The sequence below is a fragment of the Dasypus novemcinctus genome, chromosome 20, assembly GCF_030445035.2.
Source record: "Dasypus novemcinctus isolate mDasNov1 chromosome 20, mDasNov1.1.hap2, whole genome shotgun sequence".
Taxonomy (NCBI): domain Eukaryota; kingdom Metazoa; phylum Chordata; class Mammalia; order Cingulata; family Dasypodidae; genus Dasypus; species Dasypus novemcinctus.
The window spans coordinates 30,746,237-30,765,878 of record NC_080692.1 but is presented as its reverse complement, the minus strand read 5'-3'; the positions used below and the strand labels follow the sequence as shown (position 1 = coordinate 30,765,878).

Genomic DNA, 19,642 nt, shown 5'->3' with positions numbered 1-19,642 from the left:
ACTTTTGAACTATAATACATATTTTTGTGTAAAATATAATTCAGTGATATGTTGTTATATACATTTCAAGGAATGATTATTTTAAATATGTAGCAAGTTTACAAAGAGTTCAGACATTATTTTAAAATATGTTCTTCTTTCTGACTAGTTTCCTGCTCTACGGAATGGGCTCTTTTGCCTACAGGAGGCATATCAAAGTGGTGTCACTAATGGCTATAATCATGCAATTCTGGCTTATGTTTTCGCAATAGCTGGAGACGAGGAGAAAGCAGAATCCTTACTTAAGATCCTGGATCAATCTGCTACAAAAACAAGTAAGTAGTATCAGCTTTTGCTCATGGAGATGACCTCGAGAACAAAATAATGAAATTTTTAGCAATCATGTATATAGGTATCCTCTCATCACTACTGTTTCTATTTCTCTTATGAAATTTCTCAGTGGCCCTTTATCTTCAAGGATCATTTTATATTTTCTATTTGTGTCTTTCTCTTTTCTGCCATTTTCATCTCAAATGAGTGGCATAAAGGAAATCAAGCATGGTGACCATGCCATAGACAGTAACAAGGGCTTTTGGAACTTAGGAACGTACCACTCTTGATCTTAGGAAGTTGCTATTTGAGCCAAGAATGAATCCTTTGTATTGCCAATCACCTGCTGTTTATAGACACTGTGTGAAAATTCTCCCTTTTTCTCAGATAATGTAATACATTGGGAAAGAGCAAAGAAACCCAAGATGGAGGAATCCTCCTCTTTCCCTCCTCGGGCACCTTCCGCTGAGATTGAGAAGACTTGCTATGTGCTGTTGGGTGTTATTTCCCAAAAAATTCCGGACCTTGTGTATGCTAGCAAGATTGTGTGGTGGCTTGCCCAGCAGATGAATTCTCATGGAGGCTTCTCTTCCACTCAGGTGATGGATGTGGGCCTGATATTAATGTCAATCTCTTAAAGACAGAAGATCCTACTTGATAATAATCTATCTAGCAAAATAATCACAGAAAAATACCTCTGAAGTGCAGAATAGTTGATATTGTAAATTCTATCTTATTCAATAATTACTTATTGAGCCATTTTTGTGTATCAGGAACTGTACTAGAAGTCTCTGTATATGAATGAGTGAAATGAGGTCCCCTTTTCAAAGAACTCATGCCCAATTTCTGTCTCTGCATTTACATAGTTAAAATAGAATATAAGTCAGAAGAGATTGTTATCATAAGCACGAGAGTCTTGATGATAAGTTAGATAACCTGATGGTACTAGGGTCAAACTGATACTGAGCAAATGCAGGTTCCTTCCTCCCTATTCATCTTTAAAGCCAATTTCTGAAACATGGGAGTTTCAAAGAGTGAAAGAGTTTTATTGGTTGCTCAAGCAATGGAACACAGTGGCCTCGTGACTCAAAACTGCTTTCCTGATCTGCAGAAATTCTAATATTTTGTAACATCAGGGTGTCAATGACTAATTGGGGTGGGTGGAGCTGAACACAGGCTCCTTCATTAATAAACATTAAGGGGCTAAACAGAATGGATGGGGTCAGGTAGCAAACCAGGGTCAGACACAAGGATTTGGGATAGGAGAATACAGAACAAGGTCTTTCATATGGATATTAAGCAGAGGTGGGTAGAGTGATTACCATCCCAATAGTCAGGATACACAAGGGTGACCTCAGTCTAGAACTTCCATCACAACAGAGGGCATACACAAGGGTGAAGTGGGCCCACTCTAGGCAGCTTCCATAATTTCAGGTATTCACCTTTTGCTATTGTATAATATAAAGGCATCTATGTAATGATTTAATAATCTTAATTATGTACTAATTCTTAACCCTTGTTTACATGAATTCCTTTTTGCAAATGACATATTCTTCAAAGCTGAAGAATTTTTCTCGATTTCTATGGCCTACACATTGGGAAAAGCAAATGACAGGAATGGCTAATAGGAGAAATGTATAGGAAACAGTGATTTATGTCTTTCCTTAATTGGAAAACAAATGAAAATGCAAGGAAATGTCCTTTTTTCTCAGGAGAAATGCCTCAATTCCTCCTTACTTTCCTTTATTCAGGCGTAGGTTCTGAGTAAAATCATCTGTTAGTAAATCTCCCAGCACCCTTTCTGCCTAATGGCATATCTTCTTTGAAGATGACTGAACCTGAGCATCATCCAAGGCAGCAATTACATCACTGAAGTAGAGAACACCTTAACTACTAGGAAAGATTTGAACTGTTTTCAATAGCAGAGATAATACTTTATGAAAGTCCTTTAGAAAACTAAAATCTAATTAAGAATAGTTGAAGGAAATTAACTTAAATTGCAGCAACTCTTAAGCACATGCAAATATATTTTCCCATTGTTAAGGATATTGCTGCTTGGTAATCTAGGACTATTTCTATGGATAGAAATGGGTGGTTAGGACTATTTCTATGGATAGATTTAAACATGATGATCAAATGACAACTAATATCATTTCAGAACAGAACTCAGGTAATTTCTTGTAACGTTCTGTACAGGACACTGCAGTCTGTCTTCTTGCCATAAGCCGCTACATGAGATTAACCTTCTCTAAGGACCAAGTCATGGTCACGTTTAGCAGTCAAGAATCCAGTGAGATTTTCCAGGTTAACAGGGACAACCGCTTTCTGGTCCAGCGTTCAGAAATAACAAAAGTGCATGGACAATACACAGTAGAGGTGGAAGGGCAAGGTTGTGCATTTATCCAGGTAAGAGAAACCTACCTGAGAGGGAGTAAAAGAACCAAGCCGTCTGTCAGTTATTTATGAAGTGCTAGCTTGCCATTACACATATTTCAATGATTATCTCTACCCTTGCTCTAATCAATGTTTTCTAATCAATAGCTGAAAATGCTAGTTATTTTATAAAGAGGTATACATTCTTAGGTATAAGTGGGTAACTGAGAGCTTTCTTGAGGGACACCAGTGCTAGAAAACATTCTGATATCTTCATTAAATTATGTTGTTAAAGATTCTTGTGTCTTCTGAAAACTAAGCAATATTATTTAGCCTTGGTCCCTGGTTGGAAAGAAGTGAAGCAAAGTGCAGTAAAAATGGAAATAGAGAAATAAAAGGTCCTTCAGATTTTACTACAGGATAAATGAATCATTTTTATCATTTGCTATCTCTTGTAGGCCACCCTTAGGTATAATGTGCCTCTACCTAAGAAGGCATCTGGGTTTTCCCTTTCCTTGGATATGGTAAAGAAAAACTCTTCAAATGCATTCCAAACTACTTTTGACCTAACAGTGACTCTCAAGTAAGTGTCATATTTTGATATCAGAACTGAAATTAGAGGTATGGTAATAAATCAAGATAGAATTATTAAACAGTCATGAAATAACAAAATATGAATGATGGTCAGCAGAACGAGTTCGTGTGCTGGTGGTGATGGTTATGGAACACTCTGGGTTCTGGGTCTCCAGGTTCTTGGCTCCGTTGCAAGAAAGAATTCAGAGATGTGCCAATTTCATAAGGCCAGAAAAAAGAGTTTGTTAAGAAACAGGAAAAGAGAGAGTACACAGTCAAAACACTGGTGCAGGCAGGCTACAGGGTGAGATGGACAATGTAGGGCCTAGGGTAGGCCTTTTTAAGGCTTTTCATCCCCACCCTCCCCATGTTAAGGAGGCAGCTCAGGTGTCTGCTGTCCTGATTGGCTTCCTGTCCCTTCACCTGTCAGCTTTCAGGGAACCAATAGGGAGGCCTGTTTGGAGCTATCTGGGGCTTCTTTTGAGACTGAGAGTTTCAAAGGGGACCCAATGGCCATGGTCTTGGCAGGCTGTTATGTTTAGAGCGGTATTCTCAGGCAGTGGATTCCTTTCAAGGGGTTTCCGGGCACGGTCTCCTGACTGTTCTGCCAGTGGCCTTCCCTCCTTTCCTATACTAATCTGCCTCGGGGATATTTCTATGGCGTGGTAATGTCAAGCGCATCACAGTTGAGTACATCTTAAGCAAAATAAGAGCTAGATTTAGGAGAGTAAATGTCGGAGTTGCAGACCCGAAGGGTATCAGGAATGAAAGACAAAGAGAGATTGGGATCAGGGGATCTGTGAGCATTGAAGCCTCAAGTTCATCAGACAAATGTATTAATATCAGGGGCTTCTTTATATACCCCAAGCAATCATGAGAACCAGCAACTATCCTAGCTAACTATTCCTGTAACTTCATTAATGAAAACACAGTGCACAGTGGATAAGATAGTAACTAAAGCCCAAGATGTTCTATTATGTTATTGAAACAAATATACTCATAAGTCTTGTTGCCCAGGTTACTTGAGGTATCAAGTCTGGGTTCTGCTGGAATGTTATGTTTCCCAGAGAGATTAGCCACCTGCACATATATCTCTAGGGACAGCATGACCCAGTGGTCAGAAAGTAACTTGCTACTATGGAAACAGCATGCCTTTGTTTCCCACATTTCCCCCTTTTTGTTTTAGTCAGGGTGGCTATGCCTGTCTTAAGTTGCCCTCCTCTGAGAGTATTACCCATCATTGGCTACCAGCCAAGCCCTCTGACCATGGGGAATTATATCAGGGTTTTAGCAAGTACCAAATTATTAGCTTGTCCCGTCGCATTAACACAGTGCAGTTTTCAACAGACTTCTCGTCCCAGGCAAGCAACAACAATGAGCAACAAGATTAATACACAAAATCCTATTCCTAATGCTGACAAAAAAATTTGAGACTTCCACCAATCTACTGGATGAAACTTATTGAAAAGAGAAATCAAATCATTAAAGATATCCTTATATTCATCTACATAAATCTGATTATGAAACCTTTCTAATATCTTTTCCTGCAATTCTTCTATTTCTAATGACATATTACCTTTATGACCTATCAAATGATTTTTAATCTTTTCCCAATCAAACATAGAATTATTATAAGCAAGTGGAGTAATGCAAAAGTTACTGTCATTCCAATCACATTTCAATCCCCTAAATAAGTTTAAGTTATATACTTGATCTCCAAGATGTAAAACTGCTGATTCTAAATCATTAACTCTACCCTTAATTCTCCATCAATATGTTCTTGACTATGCCATAAGTCACTAGGATTCTTATGCCATTCATGCACATATTGTTGAGTCCGCACCATTTCATGCAAGGCCACGGTAGCTGTAGCGGCAGCTGCAATGACACCAGTCAATCTTAATATGCCAGCTATTAGCAGACCCACAAATCACTTCGAGTGCTTCAGGATTTCTCGAGCCATATGGGACAGCAGTTGACTCTCAGGTGACGATTGCCAAATTTGGTTCAGTCGCACTGCAATCCACACTCCCTGCTGCCTTCGAGCCATTGTAATGAAATCTCCTTTCTGTAAAATGTTCTCAGATAAACAGGTATGCAAAGCCCCACTTTTATAAAATAGAGCATTCTCAGTTATAGTTAATTTTCCAACCACAAACACATAAGGATCTCTTACACACGCCTGAGGATGATGAATTTGATTTAAATGCAGATATTGACTCTTCTTGCTATTATTCCAATCCATTATATAGTAGGTGCTATTCCTATAAAAACTTTCCACAGATTCTTCTGCTTGTGTATAGATGTAATATTACACCATGGAGAAGGGATCCATTTCCCTTTCTGTTTCCAAACACTATTATTTTTAGTAAAAATTATTTTTTATTGTCCTTTACTATTTAGACCATACCAAATAAATCTGCCATAATATGGAGAGGGACTCCCCATTGGGGGACTCTCCCATACTATTCCATAGGAATCATTAAAAATGACAGATCCTCTTCCTATATGGCACTCTTGCCATCCTTCTTTATCCCTACTGTCTTTTTGCGGACAATCATAAGTAGGATTTTTGGTCATGATTAAATTGTAAGAGGGAAATAAAGTCACAATAAACTGAGTATTATTATTTTTGAAGATAATTATGACCCGATATTTAACATACATACAGGAAGGATGGTTACCAATGCATAAGGGTTGATAATCAAATGGTAATACGAGATTATCAATTCTTTGTCCTTCCTCATAGGGTTTTATTGGCAATCAATCATCAGTTGGTCCAGGGAATATATGGGTCTTATTCAGATATATATGAAAGAATGGATCTTTCCAGGTTAACACTCTAAGTAATGGGGGTTTAGGTATATAAGCCCAATAAGTGTAATTACCAGCAGCTTCCTCATTACTTACGATCACCATCATCAGAAGTTGCAGGAGACCCCATCTCTTCATTCCAGGGTTTAATCCTCTTCACAGGTAACCAAATTTGTTCTCCATTTTCTGAAATGACAAGAGCATAACCTCGCCCCCATACTTTAATCCTGCCTTTTTTCCATTCACTGCTTAAAATACCTTTCCAGAATATTGGTTGATCTTCATTTCCTGCGTCCACTGTAGATGTTTGACATTTTCTAAAGTGACATTCCCCAGGTGTCAATGAATTATAAACATTAAGAAAATTTAAAGTAAATAAAGCTTTTGTCAAATGATCTTTTGGTGTTATAATACCATCATCTCTCCCTTTTTGTTTTAAAAACATAGTTTTTAGGGTATAATGGCTGCATTCAACTATGGCTTGACTTGTAGGATTGTAAGGAATGTTCGTAACATGCACAATAGCATACGTAGAACAAAAAGAAGTAAAAGACTTACTAGTATAAGAAGGGCTATTATCAGTTTTAATTTTCAAGGGGCATCTCATCACTGCAAAAGTAGACCATAAGTGGGAGCGAACATGATGAAAATGTTCACCACTTTGTGCAGTAGCCCACAAAAAATAAGAGTAAGTATCAATGCAAACATGGACATATCATAATTTACCAAATGATGGTATGTGAGTAACATCTATTTGCCACAGTTGATTAGGAGCCAGGCCTCTGGGATTAGTCCCAGCCTGAAAAGGCACTGTAGTTAAGGGTCTGCAGGTGGGACAGGTGTGAATAATTTCTTGAGCTTGATGTTTTGTTAATTGAGGAAATTTATGTCTAAGTCCATTAGTATTAATATGAGTTAATGCATGATATTTATTGGCATCCTGCAAACATCCTACTAATAAATCAGCTCTTGCATTTTGGGTAGCTAGAGGACCAGGAAGGGAAGAATGAGACCGGATATGAGTAATATATATGGGCTGACTTCTTTGATGAATGAGGGCTTGAAGATCAGCAAAAAGTTGAGCCAATTCACCAGTAATAAAAATATGAGCTGTTTAAATATGGCCTACAGTTAAACATACATATTCAGAGTCAGAGACAATATTCAAGGGCTCTTGAAACGTTTATAAAACCTTAATGATGGCTGAAAGCTCTGTGCATTGAGCAGATGAATAAGGAGTCTGCCAAATTTGTTCTTTTTGAGAGGTAACGTATGCTGCTTTTCCATTACTACTACCATCAGTAAATACTGTACATGCATTTTCAATAGGAACAGTTTTCACAATTTTTGGTAAAATCCAAGTGGTTCTTTTTGAGCATTAATAGTTTGGATGTAGGATAATGATTATCAATAATGCCTTGAAAATCACTGACAGAAATTTGACATTGAGGATTAGTTATATATAAATGTTGAATTTCTTCATGAGAAAGATTACAGATAATTCTATCTGTATCAGACCCCTTTAACTGTAGCAACCTCACACGGCCTTTTGCTAGTATGGAAATAATTTTTTGAAGATATGTTTGCAATCTCTTTTGTTTATTATTAGGTAAAATAACCCATTCCAATATACCTTCTTGCCAAAATAAAGCCACTGGAGATTGAGGGGTTGAGAAAATAATTAAATAACAGCTTTGTTAGGGTATATTTGTGTTAATTGCCCTTGAGAGATTCAATTTTTTATTAATGCCAATTCTTTTTCAGTTTCTTTTGACAAGATTCTAGGGCTAGATAGATCAGAATCTACTGTTAATGTTTGAAACAAATGAGTTAACATATAATTAGGGATTTCTAATGTTGGTCAAATCCAATTAATATTTCCTAGCAATTTTTGAAAATCATTTAAGGTGTTTAATCTGTCTCACCATATTTGCACCTTTTGTGGTGTAATATGTTCATTAGCCAATTTCATACCTAAATAACAATATGGAACATTCCTTTGAATTTTTTAAGGGGTAATTAGCAAGCCATACTCAGGAAGAATTTGTTCAGCATACTGAAATAACTGTTGCAGTTTGTCATTTGAAGCATGAGCAAACAATATATCATCCATATAATGAATAATCACTGCTTTTGTTTAATTTATGCTGAAATATTGGTAAATTTATACACTGTTAAGTATTCATAGGAACCTTTTACTTATACAACTTTAATTAACAGAGGGTTAAAGAAAAAATTTTTTTGTTAATTTTATAACACTTTTAAACACCTATTCAACTTATAAAATGAACTTAACTATTTAATTTTTTTCCCAAGGTAAAAGAACAAATCTCTTATAATTAGTTTGGAATAAAAGGATACTTTTCAGGATTTGATTTTAAGAAAGCAGGTTTGAATGTTATGTTATTTTAAAAGAGATAAAACTTTTCCTTCTTTGGAACACTGAGGAAATGATGAGGTTAAAGCACAAGAAGCTATTTTGATAAAACAGACTTTCTTTGTATACTGATTATTCAGGATAAAAACTTTTACTAAAACAGATTAATGACTTGAGAAACCTTGAGAAACAACAAAATTTTAACTTTGCATTAGTATACTACTTGATACTAAACCTTTTAAAATTTATAGATAGACCCATCAAAGTTATTTAACTTTAATTATAAAAATTTCTTTTCCATGACCCTTCTACACTTTTTGTATTTATTCAGGTTTTGTTCCACACTCTACTCTTTCCCATCAATTAATCATTTTATCTTAGGACAAAATCTTTTCCTGTTTCTTTAATAATAAACACACATTCTATATATCATATATACTAAGTTACCAGGTAAACTTCTTACAACATATAATTGCCATTAATACTAAACAAGCTTGTTAAAATAATGAACTTTTCTTTACTTTAAATACTTAGTAGCATGCAATATCAGAAACAGTCTCCTAGAAGCAAGTTGTCAGGGGAGGCTGGCTGCTGCCAAGGTTTCCTGTTATAAAATCACCTTTTATTATTATTATTATTAATTCAGGTTTGTTTAAAATGACCTTTTGGAATTAGCCATTTAAACACTTTAATTTAAACAATGCTTTGTTAAATTTCTTATAATTATTTATAACCATATAGACTATAATTATACTATTTTAAGACAAATTTTACCTTCACAGAATACATTTCTTTACTTAAAGTTACCACAGTACTTTCTATAACTTGCCACATGCATTTAAGTTCCAAGAGTTTATGAAAATTAGTCATTCTACTTTAGGACAAAACACACTTTTTAGAAGAAACTTATTAAATTTCAGTCAGCATTTCCACAAACTTTTAACCTTATATAATATTCATTTAAGTTTTACATCCTCCATTTTATCCTGTGAAGAAAAATAAACTATTCATTTCAATCTAGGCAAGAATAATTTTTTATAAAAAGACATAGTAATTTTGTTAACCAAGATTTACAATTTTTATCATTGTAGAGATCTTATTAACATATAGACTTATGTATTAATATAAGCACTTATTTAATTTTTGGCCATTTGAATAGAGCTCTTTTTAAAAATTTTTACTAATTTATATTACCATCTGGAGGTATCAAAATATACACTGACATTGAACGAACAGACAGACACAAAACAATTACAACACATTAACAGAAACATACAGTTTACAATTAACTCATAATTCTTACTTTTTTGGTATAGCTGTTTTTAAGTTCTCTGTTATATCACATCTTAGATATCACTTTTTAAGATTTCTTCTGGAATCCATGTAGCCTGTAACATGCAAGCTTGTACTTGGAAACATTTTTATTAGTTATCAGCGATCAGTTAAGATAACTTGAGCAACATAAATGTAGTTAAGCTCTTCTTTAGCAGTTTAGACAGACTGTTAACACACATTTTTGGATTATTACTCTGTAAGACTATACTGAGACTTGAAGTTCAGAAGTAAAACTATTGATTTAAAACTGAAAATTCCTTTTTAAACCTTGATAAAAATTATGTACTAATTTTATTATCTTGGTTAAATAAGCCCAATCAGAATTAGCATGGAAACATGGCTTAACTCTATTAACCCCCACTAGCTGACAGTTACATTGTCATGGAGACAGCAGGGGTTTTGCAGAGTTGCTGCCAGAATAGTTTCCTTATCTTAGCGAACACATTAACGGAGAGTTTTTTTTTACAAGCCTGATTTCACTAACAAGGACTTTATTTAGTATTTTTACCTGTTTTAAATCTTTCAAGTAGTTTAAGAGGTATTGGTTCAAGATGGAACTCAACACCTCCCTGAGGATTATTAGCATCTAATGGAGTTGTCGTAATATAACCAGAAAAGCTGATAACAATTGCATGGCCTCCAGATCCCCTCATTGAGATCTGTGTAATAAACAGGGCATTAAAGGTGTTTGAGGAATGGAGATGGGAACAATTATCTTATTAATATAGGGTAAAGTGTCTGATTGTAAAGGATCTAAGGGGGCAGCAATTTGCTGGCACAAAGCCCACACAGATAAAGGAATGGATTCCCCTCTTTGAGATGTTCTACGTAGTGCCCTCATTACCTGTTTCCACTGTTTCACATTCAAAAGATTTTTCCCTTGCAGCTGAAACCAGTAACAGTGTTTTTGAACTAGATCTAAAAGTTCAAGTAAATCAGCAGTTTTACTGAGAATCCAACAGTATTTAAGAGAGTTTTTAGTACCGGTGAATATTCTTCCAACCGTCCTCGTTAATTACCCACACCCTAATGCTAGCAGTAAACAGGATTAATTAAAATTCTTACCACTGTATGGTCAGACTCAAGTCACACTTTGATGGATGCCCCAACCTTTCAGGAAGGTTTTCAGCTCAGCGTTCCCAATACTGTTGTGGAAGAATCTCTGCTGCAGTCACTACTTCAGGCCCCATGTTGGGCACCAGATATTGGAGTCACGGACCCGAAGAGTATCGGGAATGAAAGACAAAGAGAGATTGGGATCAGGGGATCTGTGAGCATTGAAGCCTCAAGCTTATCAGACAAATGTATTAATATCAGGGGCTTCTTTATATACACCAAGTAATTGTGAGAACCAGCAACTATCCTAGCTAACTATTCCCATAAATTCATTTATGAAAACACAGTGCACAGTGGATAAGATAGAAACTAAATTCCAAGATGTTCTATTATGTTATTGAAACAAATATACTCATAAATCTTGTTGCCCAGGTTACTTGAGATATCAAGTCTGAGTTCTGCTGGAATGTTATATTTCCCAGAGAGATTAGCCACCTGCACATATATCTCTAGGGACAGCATGACCCAGTGGTCAGAAAGTAACTTGCTACCATGGAAACAGCATGCCTTTGTTTTCCACAAGTAAAATTTCAACTGTATCCAAATTTAATTTGGAAATTTTTGCCACATACATATTCAGCAACACTTAGACTTTCTCTTATGGAAGCATTGTCGGTTTCAGACAAGGGAAATATTTTTTTCTCCCAAAGAAAATTGCAGGTGGACATATACTAGAAAGCTCACAAATGTTTATTTTATACCTGAACAAAGCAAGAATTTTGGATTTTTTTTTTAGTGTAGATAAAAGAATTCTCTTGAATTCAGATTAGACGTATATAAATCAGAGGCTTTTAGAATTAGTTAATATGTTGGGAAACACTGAGTAAAAATAGTTTGGAAAATAGAAATAAAATTAAAAAAAGAAAATAAAAGTAGTTTGGGGGAATTTTCTTAGGATTTCTTCATGAAAGTCCCTTGAACACCAGGGCTAAGACCTAAACTAACTCCATGTCTTAACCCTCTCCAGAGGCAGGAGCATAATGTAGACAATCTCTTGGGGACATGTCTACTCTGATTCTGCCAACATCTTGCTTCTTAATGAAAGATCTCTTTTAATTGTTTTGCAAATCTAAGGGTAACATAAATATATGTAATATACATTTACAAGATATTTTCTAAGTTCTGCGTTTGCAGCCTTGGGCAAGTTTAAGAGTGGAATTTGGGTAGATTTGAGGTCCAGATAACTCATTATTTGCACCACCCTACATTGCTGTGTCAGCTCATCCAGCTCATCTGTATGGTGTTTCGAACCACTTTCTTGAGGCACTTCCTCTTCAGCTTTTGCTTTTCTTTCAGACTGATGGCCAGTTAGTATCTACCTACCCATCACTCTCACCATGAGTTAAGTCACTGTTCCAAGTTGGCACCCCAACTAGTATTTTTTCATCTTCTTTTGTTTTCAGATATACTGGAATTCACAAGAACTCCAATATGGCTATTGTTGATGTAAAAATGCTATCTGGATTTACTCCGGTTCTGTCATCCATTGAGGAGGTAAATAATAGAAGCCCAATCTTCAGCATAGAGAAAGCAATAAAATATATAGATGAAATAACTACATAGCAAAACTGAGCCATGGAATTCATTATTTAAACAAATTTACACAGAGTCCATATTTATATTTCTGATGTACACCTGGAGGGATGGTATTCTTAATCCATGGAAATTAATCATCATTATTTTCCACAGTGCATAATATATTTCTTTATTTATTTCCCACCTGTGCTTAGGAAAATATCATGGTACTCTGGTAACATTCCATAAAATAGATTCCTGATAATTGGTTAAATAAAAAGCATGAAACATTCAATTCTCAAATGACACTTTCATCTTCTAATATTTATCCCTCTCTTCCCATTTACTTCTTTAAAGCTTGGAAAACATGACCAAGTGATGAAGACTGATGTCAATAATGGCCATGTTCTTTTCTACCTGGAAAATGTAAGTTCAGTAATAATTTTTTTCTTTCATGACTTTTTTGTTGGTTCATCTCTTCTGAGGTAATTCAGTGGCTCTTTTGTTTATAAATATGGCTGATGAATTTTATCAAAAACAGGGAATGCTAAAAATTGTCCATGTTCAATCCCACTAATCATCTTTTCCCTGTTAACCCTCAGTTTATTTCACATATGCCTAGGCTCCCTGACCAGATGGTTCCCAATGTAGAAACATCATCAATCTGATTTTCATTTCTCATGGTATCTAACATACTATGGTCAAAGAGAGGAGATATATAATTCCCTTACAGTTTGACTTGCTCTTCAGCGAAGGGTGGCATGAGTTGTAGAGCCATCCTTTAATGTGAAAATCACTACCATTCACACAAATGTCCACTTTACAGCTTACAACTAAATTCCTTGCACCTCCATTTAAGCAATGGAACCTAACACAACATATAATTCAATATTAAATTATTTTGTCATTATGTAAGATAATTGTATCTTAGACCCTTTTAATTGACTGCATTGTGAATTATGGGAGATAACTTGCTCAGTGATTTTCTCTTTGCAGACCTGCTCTGATAAAATTATCATTGGTATCTTTACAGGTTTTTGATTCAGCAAACAGTTTCACTTTCTCTGTCGAGCAAATCAACCTCGTATCGAACATTCAGCCAGCCCCAGTCATGGTCTATGACTACTATGAAAAAGGTAGGCAAACAACAATCATGTCCTCATGCCTTGAGCTACTAAATTTTCTCAAAATATCCTTAGTCTTCAAAGACTAGACAATAGATGGTTTTACATTGTATATAGAATTCTTTTAACTCTATTATGTATGTTTTATATCTTCTATCTGGGCCATTTTCAGATACCAGAGGTTTTCAACACCTAGAGTCCTTTTGATGTAATACAAAATGACTCCCCTTTAACTCGAACTATGAACCAGGCTAATCTGCCAAGTCTTTTTCCATTATTGTCAAAGCCATGATTTATCATGTCATGCCACCTCTGTGAACTTTGATTTAAGAAGAGGAGGGGTGGGATTCTGAAAGGTTATAGAAAAATTGTGAGAATTTTCTGTGATCTGATGCAATTCCTAAGATGTTGTAAAGACATTAAAGTTTTCTCTGGAACGTTAATGCTATTAACTTCCTGTTGACTGCCATGCAAAATTTGTCAAGGAATATTTGCATTATGGCTTTGGGATTTACAAAGTGGGCATCCTTCATCAAGTGACTTAAACTTTGAGGGGATATTTCTGGATTTGTAAAATGAGGAAAGGGTTAACTCTCCTGCAAAATTATTGGGAAGATTAGACCTGGTATATGTATATTGACTGGCATAACCTAGGTGTAGCAAGTTCGCACTTTAGTAAGGGAGTATTTATTTTCACTTTATTTTCCAGATGAATATGCACTAGTTTCTTACAATATCAACAGTATTTCAGTTCCCCAGTGAGAAAAAAAACAAAGCACAGGAGAAGGTAAGGAAATTACATACATTATAGACCATTGAAAACATACCTGGTAAAAAAACCTAAAGAAGATAGAATAATGGAGGAAGCAAAGAGAAGTCCCTGGTATTTCACAAGGTTTGTGCAGCTATACATACTAGATGAGTGTTCTGATTGTCATTAAGATTTTATTAATGTCTTTAAAATAGCTTTAGGGAAGCGAATTTGGCTCAACAGATAGAGCATCTTCCTACCACATGGGAGGTCCAGAGTTCAAACCCAGGGCCTCCTGACCCCATGTAATGAGCTGGCCCACACGCAGTGCTGATGCACGCAAGGAGTGCCATGCCATGCGGGGGTTTCCCCTGCATAGGGGAGCCCCATGTTCAAGGAGTGCACTCTGTAAGGAGAGCTGCAAAATGCAGCCTGCCCAGGAGTGGCACTGCACACCCAGAACGCTGATGCAGCAAGATGACACCCACACACATAAAAAAGTGACACAGATCCCCAGTGTCACTGACAAGCATACAAGCAGACACAGTGAATGGACACAGAGAGGAGAGAACTGGGGAGGGGGGGAGGTGCAGGGAAAGAGGAGAGAAATAAATAAAAAATAAATCTTAAAAAAAGAAATAGCTTTAAAGAATTTACAGCTATATAATATAGAACCACCTTTTATAAATCTCTTTTTTGTTCTGTAAGATAACAGCATCAAATATATTTGTACATATATTTATACATATATACTTATATGTTATGTGTATTTGTATATGTGTACATGTTAGTATATCTATAGATACATGCCACATTTCTTTATTGCTTACACTATTTTTTTAAATCCCAGGTGGAAACGACTTATTTTGAACACACTCATGCTTCTTTATCAGTCCTTGGAGAGAATCACGAACCACCTCACTTTTGGAACAGTCTTCATTCTGCTATGACTTCTTCTCTTATTTTATTTCTTTATTATCCCATTAAATGCTGTGGCTTCACATCTGAGTCTACGACCATCTTTCTTTCCAGTGTGTCATTCATAGTTTTTCATTCTAGAAAATGTAGGGCCTTGTTTGATAGGAACTAAGATATTTTGCTTTATTGTTTAAACTCTGAATTCAAATTTTAGACATTGTGATAAATAGAATTGGGAATCCTCCAAATTCTTATTTAACATAGTGAAATAAACTTTTGTTGCAGCAGACATGGACTGACACCAGTTCATCTATGATAAATCAATGAATAAACATATTTATTAATGACCCACTTGTAATTTAAGTGCTATAAGCAGCATACATTGGATATGGAGACTGAAAGAATAAATACAAATTAACTATCTGTGATTTTAAAATGTATATGTTTAATTTATTGCATGCTATAGGCAGAGAGAAAATAAGTCGAAAGGACTTCATGCTTACTCAAGAAAAGGCAAACAAACAACAAAACACACAGATTCTTTTCAGTGAAGGATCATAAAAGGCTAGGGTAAATAGTAGTTAGGGAATCATTAATAAATGGATGGATTTATTTTCATGGTCCAGAAGATAAATAAATCTTACTTTATCTTTTTAAAGATTATTTTATGGATTTGAGCTTATCACTTATTACTGATAATACTTAAGGTGTGTCCTTCGCCTAATTTAACAAAACTATTATAGCACGGAATTAATACTGGGGAGAGGGAGGAAAGAAGTGGGAAAAATGAGCATGGGAATGGAAAAAAATCTCTCTGTTGACTGCAATTCAGGTTTGTCACTTAGGCCTCTGCTAAAGTACTGCTACAGACAGGAAAAAAGCCATAGATAAATACTATAATTTTGGAGTTAAATAATTTCGAAATAGGGTCTCAAGCTCTACTACCATGCAATGAATTAAATATATAAATTTTAAAATCACAGATAGTTAGACATTTTTATTCTTTCAGTCTCCAAATCTAATGTATGCTGCTAAGATTACAAATGGGTCATTAATAGATATGTTTATTCATTGATTTATCGTAGATGAACTAGTTTCAGTCCGTGTCTGCTGCAACAAAAGTTTACTTCACTATTCTAAGAATCACTTTATACCTTCTCAGTTTTTTTGTTTTTTGTTTTTGTTTGTTCATTTGTTTTGTTTTTTACCAAAACGTGATGTATCATAGGTCTAGGTGGGATGCCAGCATCCCTATTTTTTTAAACACCTCTCAGGCACCATCGATGTTCAAGGAAATACTTTCAAGGAAAGCATGACTCTTCTAGAACACTTGTGCTAAAGGTTCAAGAAGATTGAAAAGCATTTACTTTTTGGTATGTGATAGGTATTTGTGGGTAACATTTTTTTCTGCCTAAGTAAATGATCAATTCTCAGTTCTCTTTATACTTGGCATTTTCTCAATAGTTTGTCTGGACATGTAATAAAATTGTTCTTCAAATTGTAAGCATGCCAAGAGGGCCTGTTGAGGTCAGCTTCTTGCTCCTCAGGTCACAAGGATTGTCTGGGATTTGATGTTTACATTTGCAAAGTTTCATGGTGTTGCCATGAGCATGGGAGACAACAGGTAACTGAGATCAAAATGCCATCTAAGAATTAAAGGAACTAGGTGTGGAACCATACACCTCTGTTACTTGCTCTTTTCATTGAAACTTTTTGGACAAAGAATCAAAGTTATTTTCCACTTCCCAATTTAAATAGGAAATGAGACATAATAAATATTCCATTTAGGAGATTTGAATGGGAAATGCTAATTTTATGTAATTGTGTGAGGTGTATGTCTGTGCATATGTAGGTGTGTGTTTAGAAAGAGGGCTTTAGTAAACTAGACAGTCAGGGATAATTTCATAGAGGTTGTATAATTGATTTGGATGAAGCTTGTATTATCAAAGCATCATAGAGCAATTTTTTGTTGGTCCTACCCTTTTCATGCAAAAGTATTTTTTTGAATGTATTTTTTATTCTTTCTAAGATTCTTAGTTTACATAAAATGTTACATAAAAAAATATGAGGGACTCCCACATACCCCACTCCTCCCATCTCCCACCCTTCCCCACATTAACAATTTTTTTCAATAGCGTAGTATATGCATTGCAATTGATGAACATTTTGGAGCACTGCCATTAAGCATGGACGATAGTTTACACTGTAGTTTACACTCTCTCCCACTCAGTTCCATATGTTATGGCAGAATTTATAATGGTCTGTATCTGTCGTTGCAATGTCATCTAGGACTATTCCAAGTCCTGAAAATGTCCCCAAGTTACACTTCTTTTTTCCCTCTTCCAGCAAGGGTATCCATGCAAAAGTATTTTGGACAAAAAGAAGAGTTCCTTCTTTGGTACATTTTTAAATAATAGTGCCGTGATCTGCACAGGTGAACTGACAACCTGAGGGGAGGCGATGAGAGCTGAAGAAAGACACATAGAGACAAAGACAAGATGGCAAAGCCAGGGCCCTGATTGGCACTACAAACTTTATTTAAATCAGTTAACTAGGTCATTCTTCTCAGAGCAGGGGCTATCAGGTATGAAGTTCTTTGAGGAGAGTTTTCGTAGAGTTTCTTCTTATCAGGATAGAAGCTCCTTTCTGGTTACTTACAGGTACAGACATGTTTGACCACACCCTCACCACTCTGCACACATTGATTCTCCCTAGAAACATAGCTTGAGCCCTGCACATTACTTCAGGGATCCCTACAAATAGTCATAATTTTCTTTTGCATTTGACGTGAATTATATATCCATTTCACAAGTACTGGAACACTTAACACTAAACTGACATCCATCATCTTCTAGAAATCTCATCCCAGTTGGCCTCCTCAGTGACCTCCTTCCATTAATTCCCAGAAGATGGCTCCCTCGTCTGTTTGCTCATTGTTTTTGCTTGTTGTTTGTGCTCATTTTTTTTCTCATCATCTGCTCATTGTTTTTCACTAATTGTCTTCTCATTGTCTGTTTTTTACTTTAGGAGACACCAGGAACCAAACCTGGGATCTCCCATGTAAGAGATCAGAGCTCAACTGCTTGAGTCACATCCACTGCCTGCTCTTTTTTGGTGTTTTGTTTGGGGTTTTTTGTCTGTTGTATGCTCATTGTTTTGTTTTTTGTTTTTGTCGTCTTTAGGAGCCAATGGGAAACGAACCCAGGACCTCCCATATTGGAGTGGGTGCTTAACTGCTTGAATCACATCCGATCCCCCACATTCTATTTTATTCTGTCTTTTTCTCTTCTCTTTAACCCCAACCTCTTTCCTCTTATTGTTTTATTTTGGTTTTCTCCCTTGCATCCTTGCTTAAAGATGTAGAATTCTCTCCCATAATATACACTCTTTCCTTCTCCATTTTCCCTTCTCCTTTTCTGGCTCCTTTTTCTTTTTCTAAACATTAAATTTTTTTCTTGAAGATTCTGTTGCAAGCTGTTTTCTCCTCTCACTCTACACTAAAAACCTTGTGACTTAAATTACTCATTACTCTATGTTTATAATTCCTTAATCTTGCCTCTCTATGTGCATTTCAGTCCCATACACCCCACTGCCTACTCTATTTTTATAATCAAATGTTCCACAGGCATCTCAGTCAGATCCATCATCTACCCCAAACCAGCTCCTCCTGCTGAGTTCTCTATCTCAGTATATAATTATGTAATCATGCCTTGCCTCTCTCTATTCTATTAACCACTAAGTCATGGTGATCTACCTCCTGAAAAATTCTTGGAACCACTTGCTTTTCTTTGGCACTGTTACACTGCTGTCATTCAGACCTGCCATCTTGAGTGCCTCCATATATGCCAAGCACTGCTCTAGGTGTTTGGCATATGTCAGCCCTTATGGAAGAAGATTCTAATGGGAGTAAACAAACAATACATATAAGGCAACCGACATGGTAGATAAGTAAAACATAGAAAATTAGAACATAATAAATGCTATAGAAATAATTTTTTTATTTAATTTTTTTAAAAAAGAAGAGAGTAGGAGCACAGTCATTAACCAATTGTCTCCAGTTAACCCATTTCCTTTGGAAAATATCTCTGTTTCCCTGTAGATAATAACTGCTGACTCCAAGGTTTTTAACTGTAAATGTTTTAGTTTGCTTCTGTTACATTCCTTGTTATCTTACATCTTGCAACATTACTGTAACTGGTAACTATATGTTTACCCCACCTTGCTTTTTATGTGTCTTTATTTTTTAATATTACATTAAAAAAATATGAGGTCCCCATATACCCCCCATCCCCCTCACCTCACTCCTCCCCCCATAACAACAATCTCCTCCATCATCATGAGACATTCATTGCATTTGGTGAATACATCTCTGAGCATCGCTGCACCTCATGGTCAATGTCCACACCATAACCCACACTCTCCCACGTTCCACCCAGT

General features: G+C 35.8%; 1 protein-coding gene across 1 annotated transcript in view; it reads left to right on the top strand.

Annotated features, from left to right (window-relative positions):
- The window catches only part of LOC101435800 (ovostatin homolog 2), a 60,511-nt gene extending 45,221 nt beyond the window's left edge, over nucleotides 1–15,290 (top strand). The window contains exons 28-36 of the mRNA XM_058282774.2: nucleotides 149–314; nucleotides 697–908; nucleotides 2,506–2,715; nucleotides 3,141–3,265; nucleotides 12,301–12,391; nucleotides 12,770–12,838; nucleotides 13,446–13,548; nucleotides 14,246–14,323; nucleotides 15,138–15,290. Of these exons, the coding sequence (XP_058138757.1) occupies nucleotides 149–314; nucleotides 697–908; nucleotides 2,506–2,715; nucleotides 3,141–3,265; nucleotides 12,301–12,391; nucleotides 12,770–12,838; nucleotides 13,446–13,548; nucleotides 14,246–14,298 (1,029 nt within the window). The 3' untranslated portion in view covers nucleotides 14,299–14,323; nucleotides 15,138–15,290. The remainder of the gene's footprint in view (nucleotides 1–148; nucleotides 315–696; nucleotides 909–2,505; nucleotides 2,716–3,140; nucleotides 3,266–12,300; nucleotides 12,392–12,769; nucleotides 12,839–13,445; nucleotides 13,549–14,245; nucleotides 14,324–15,137) is intronic.
- The last annotated feature ends 4,352 nt before the right edge of the window (nucleotides 15,291–19,642 follow it).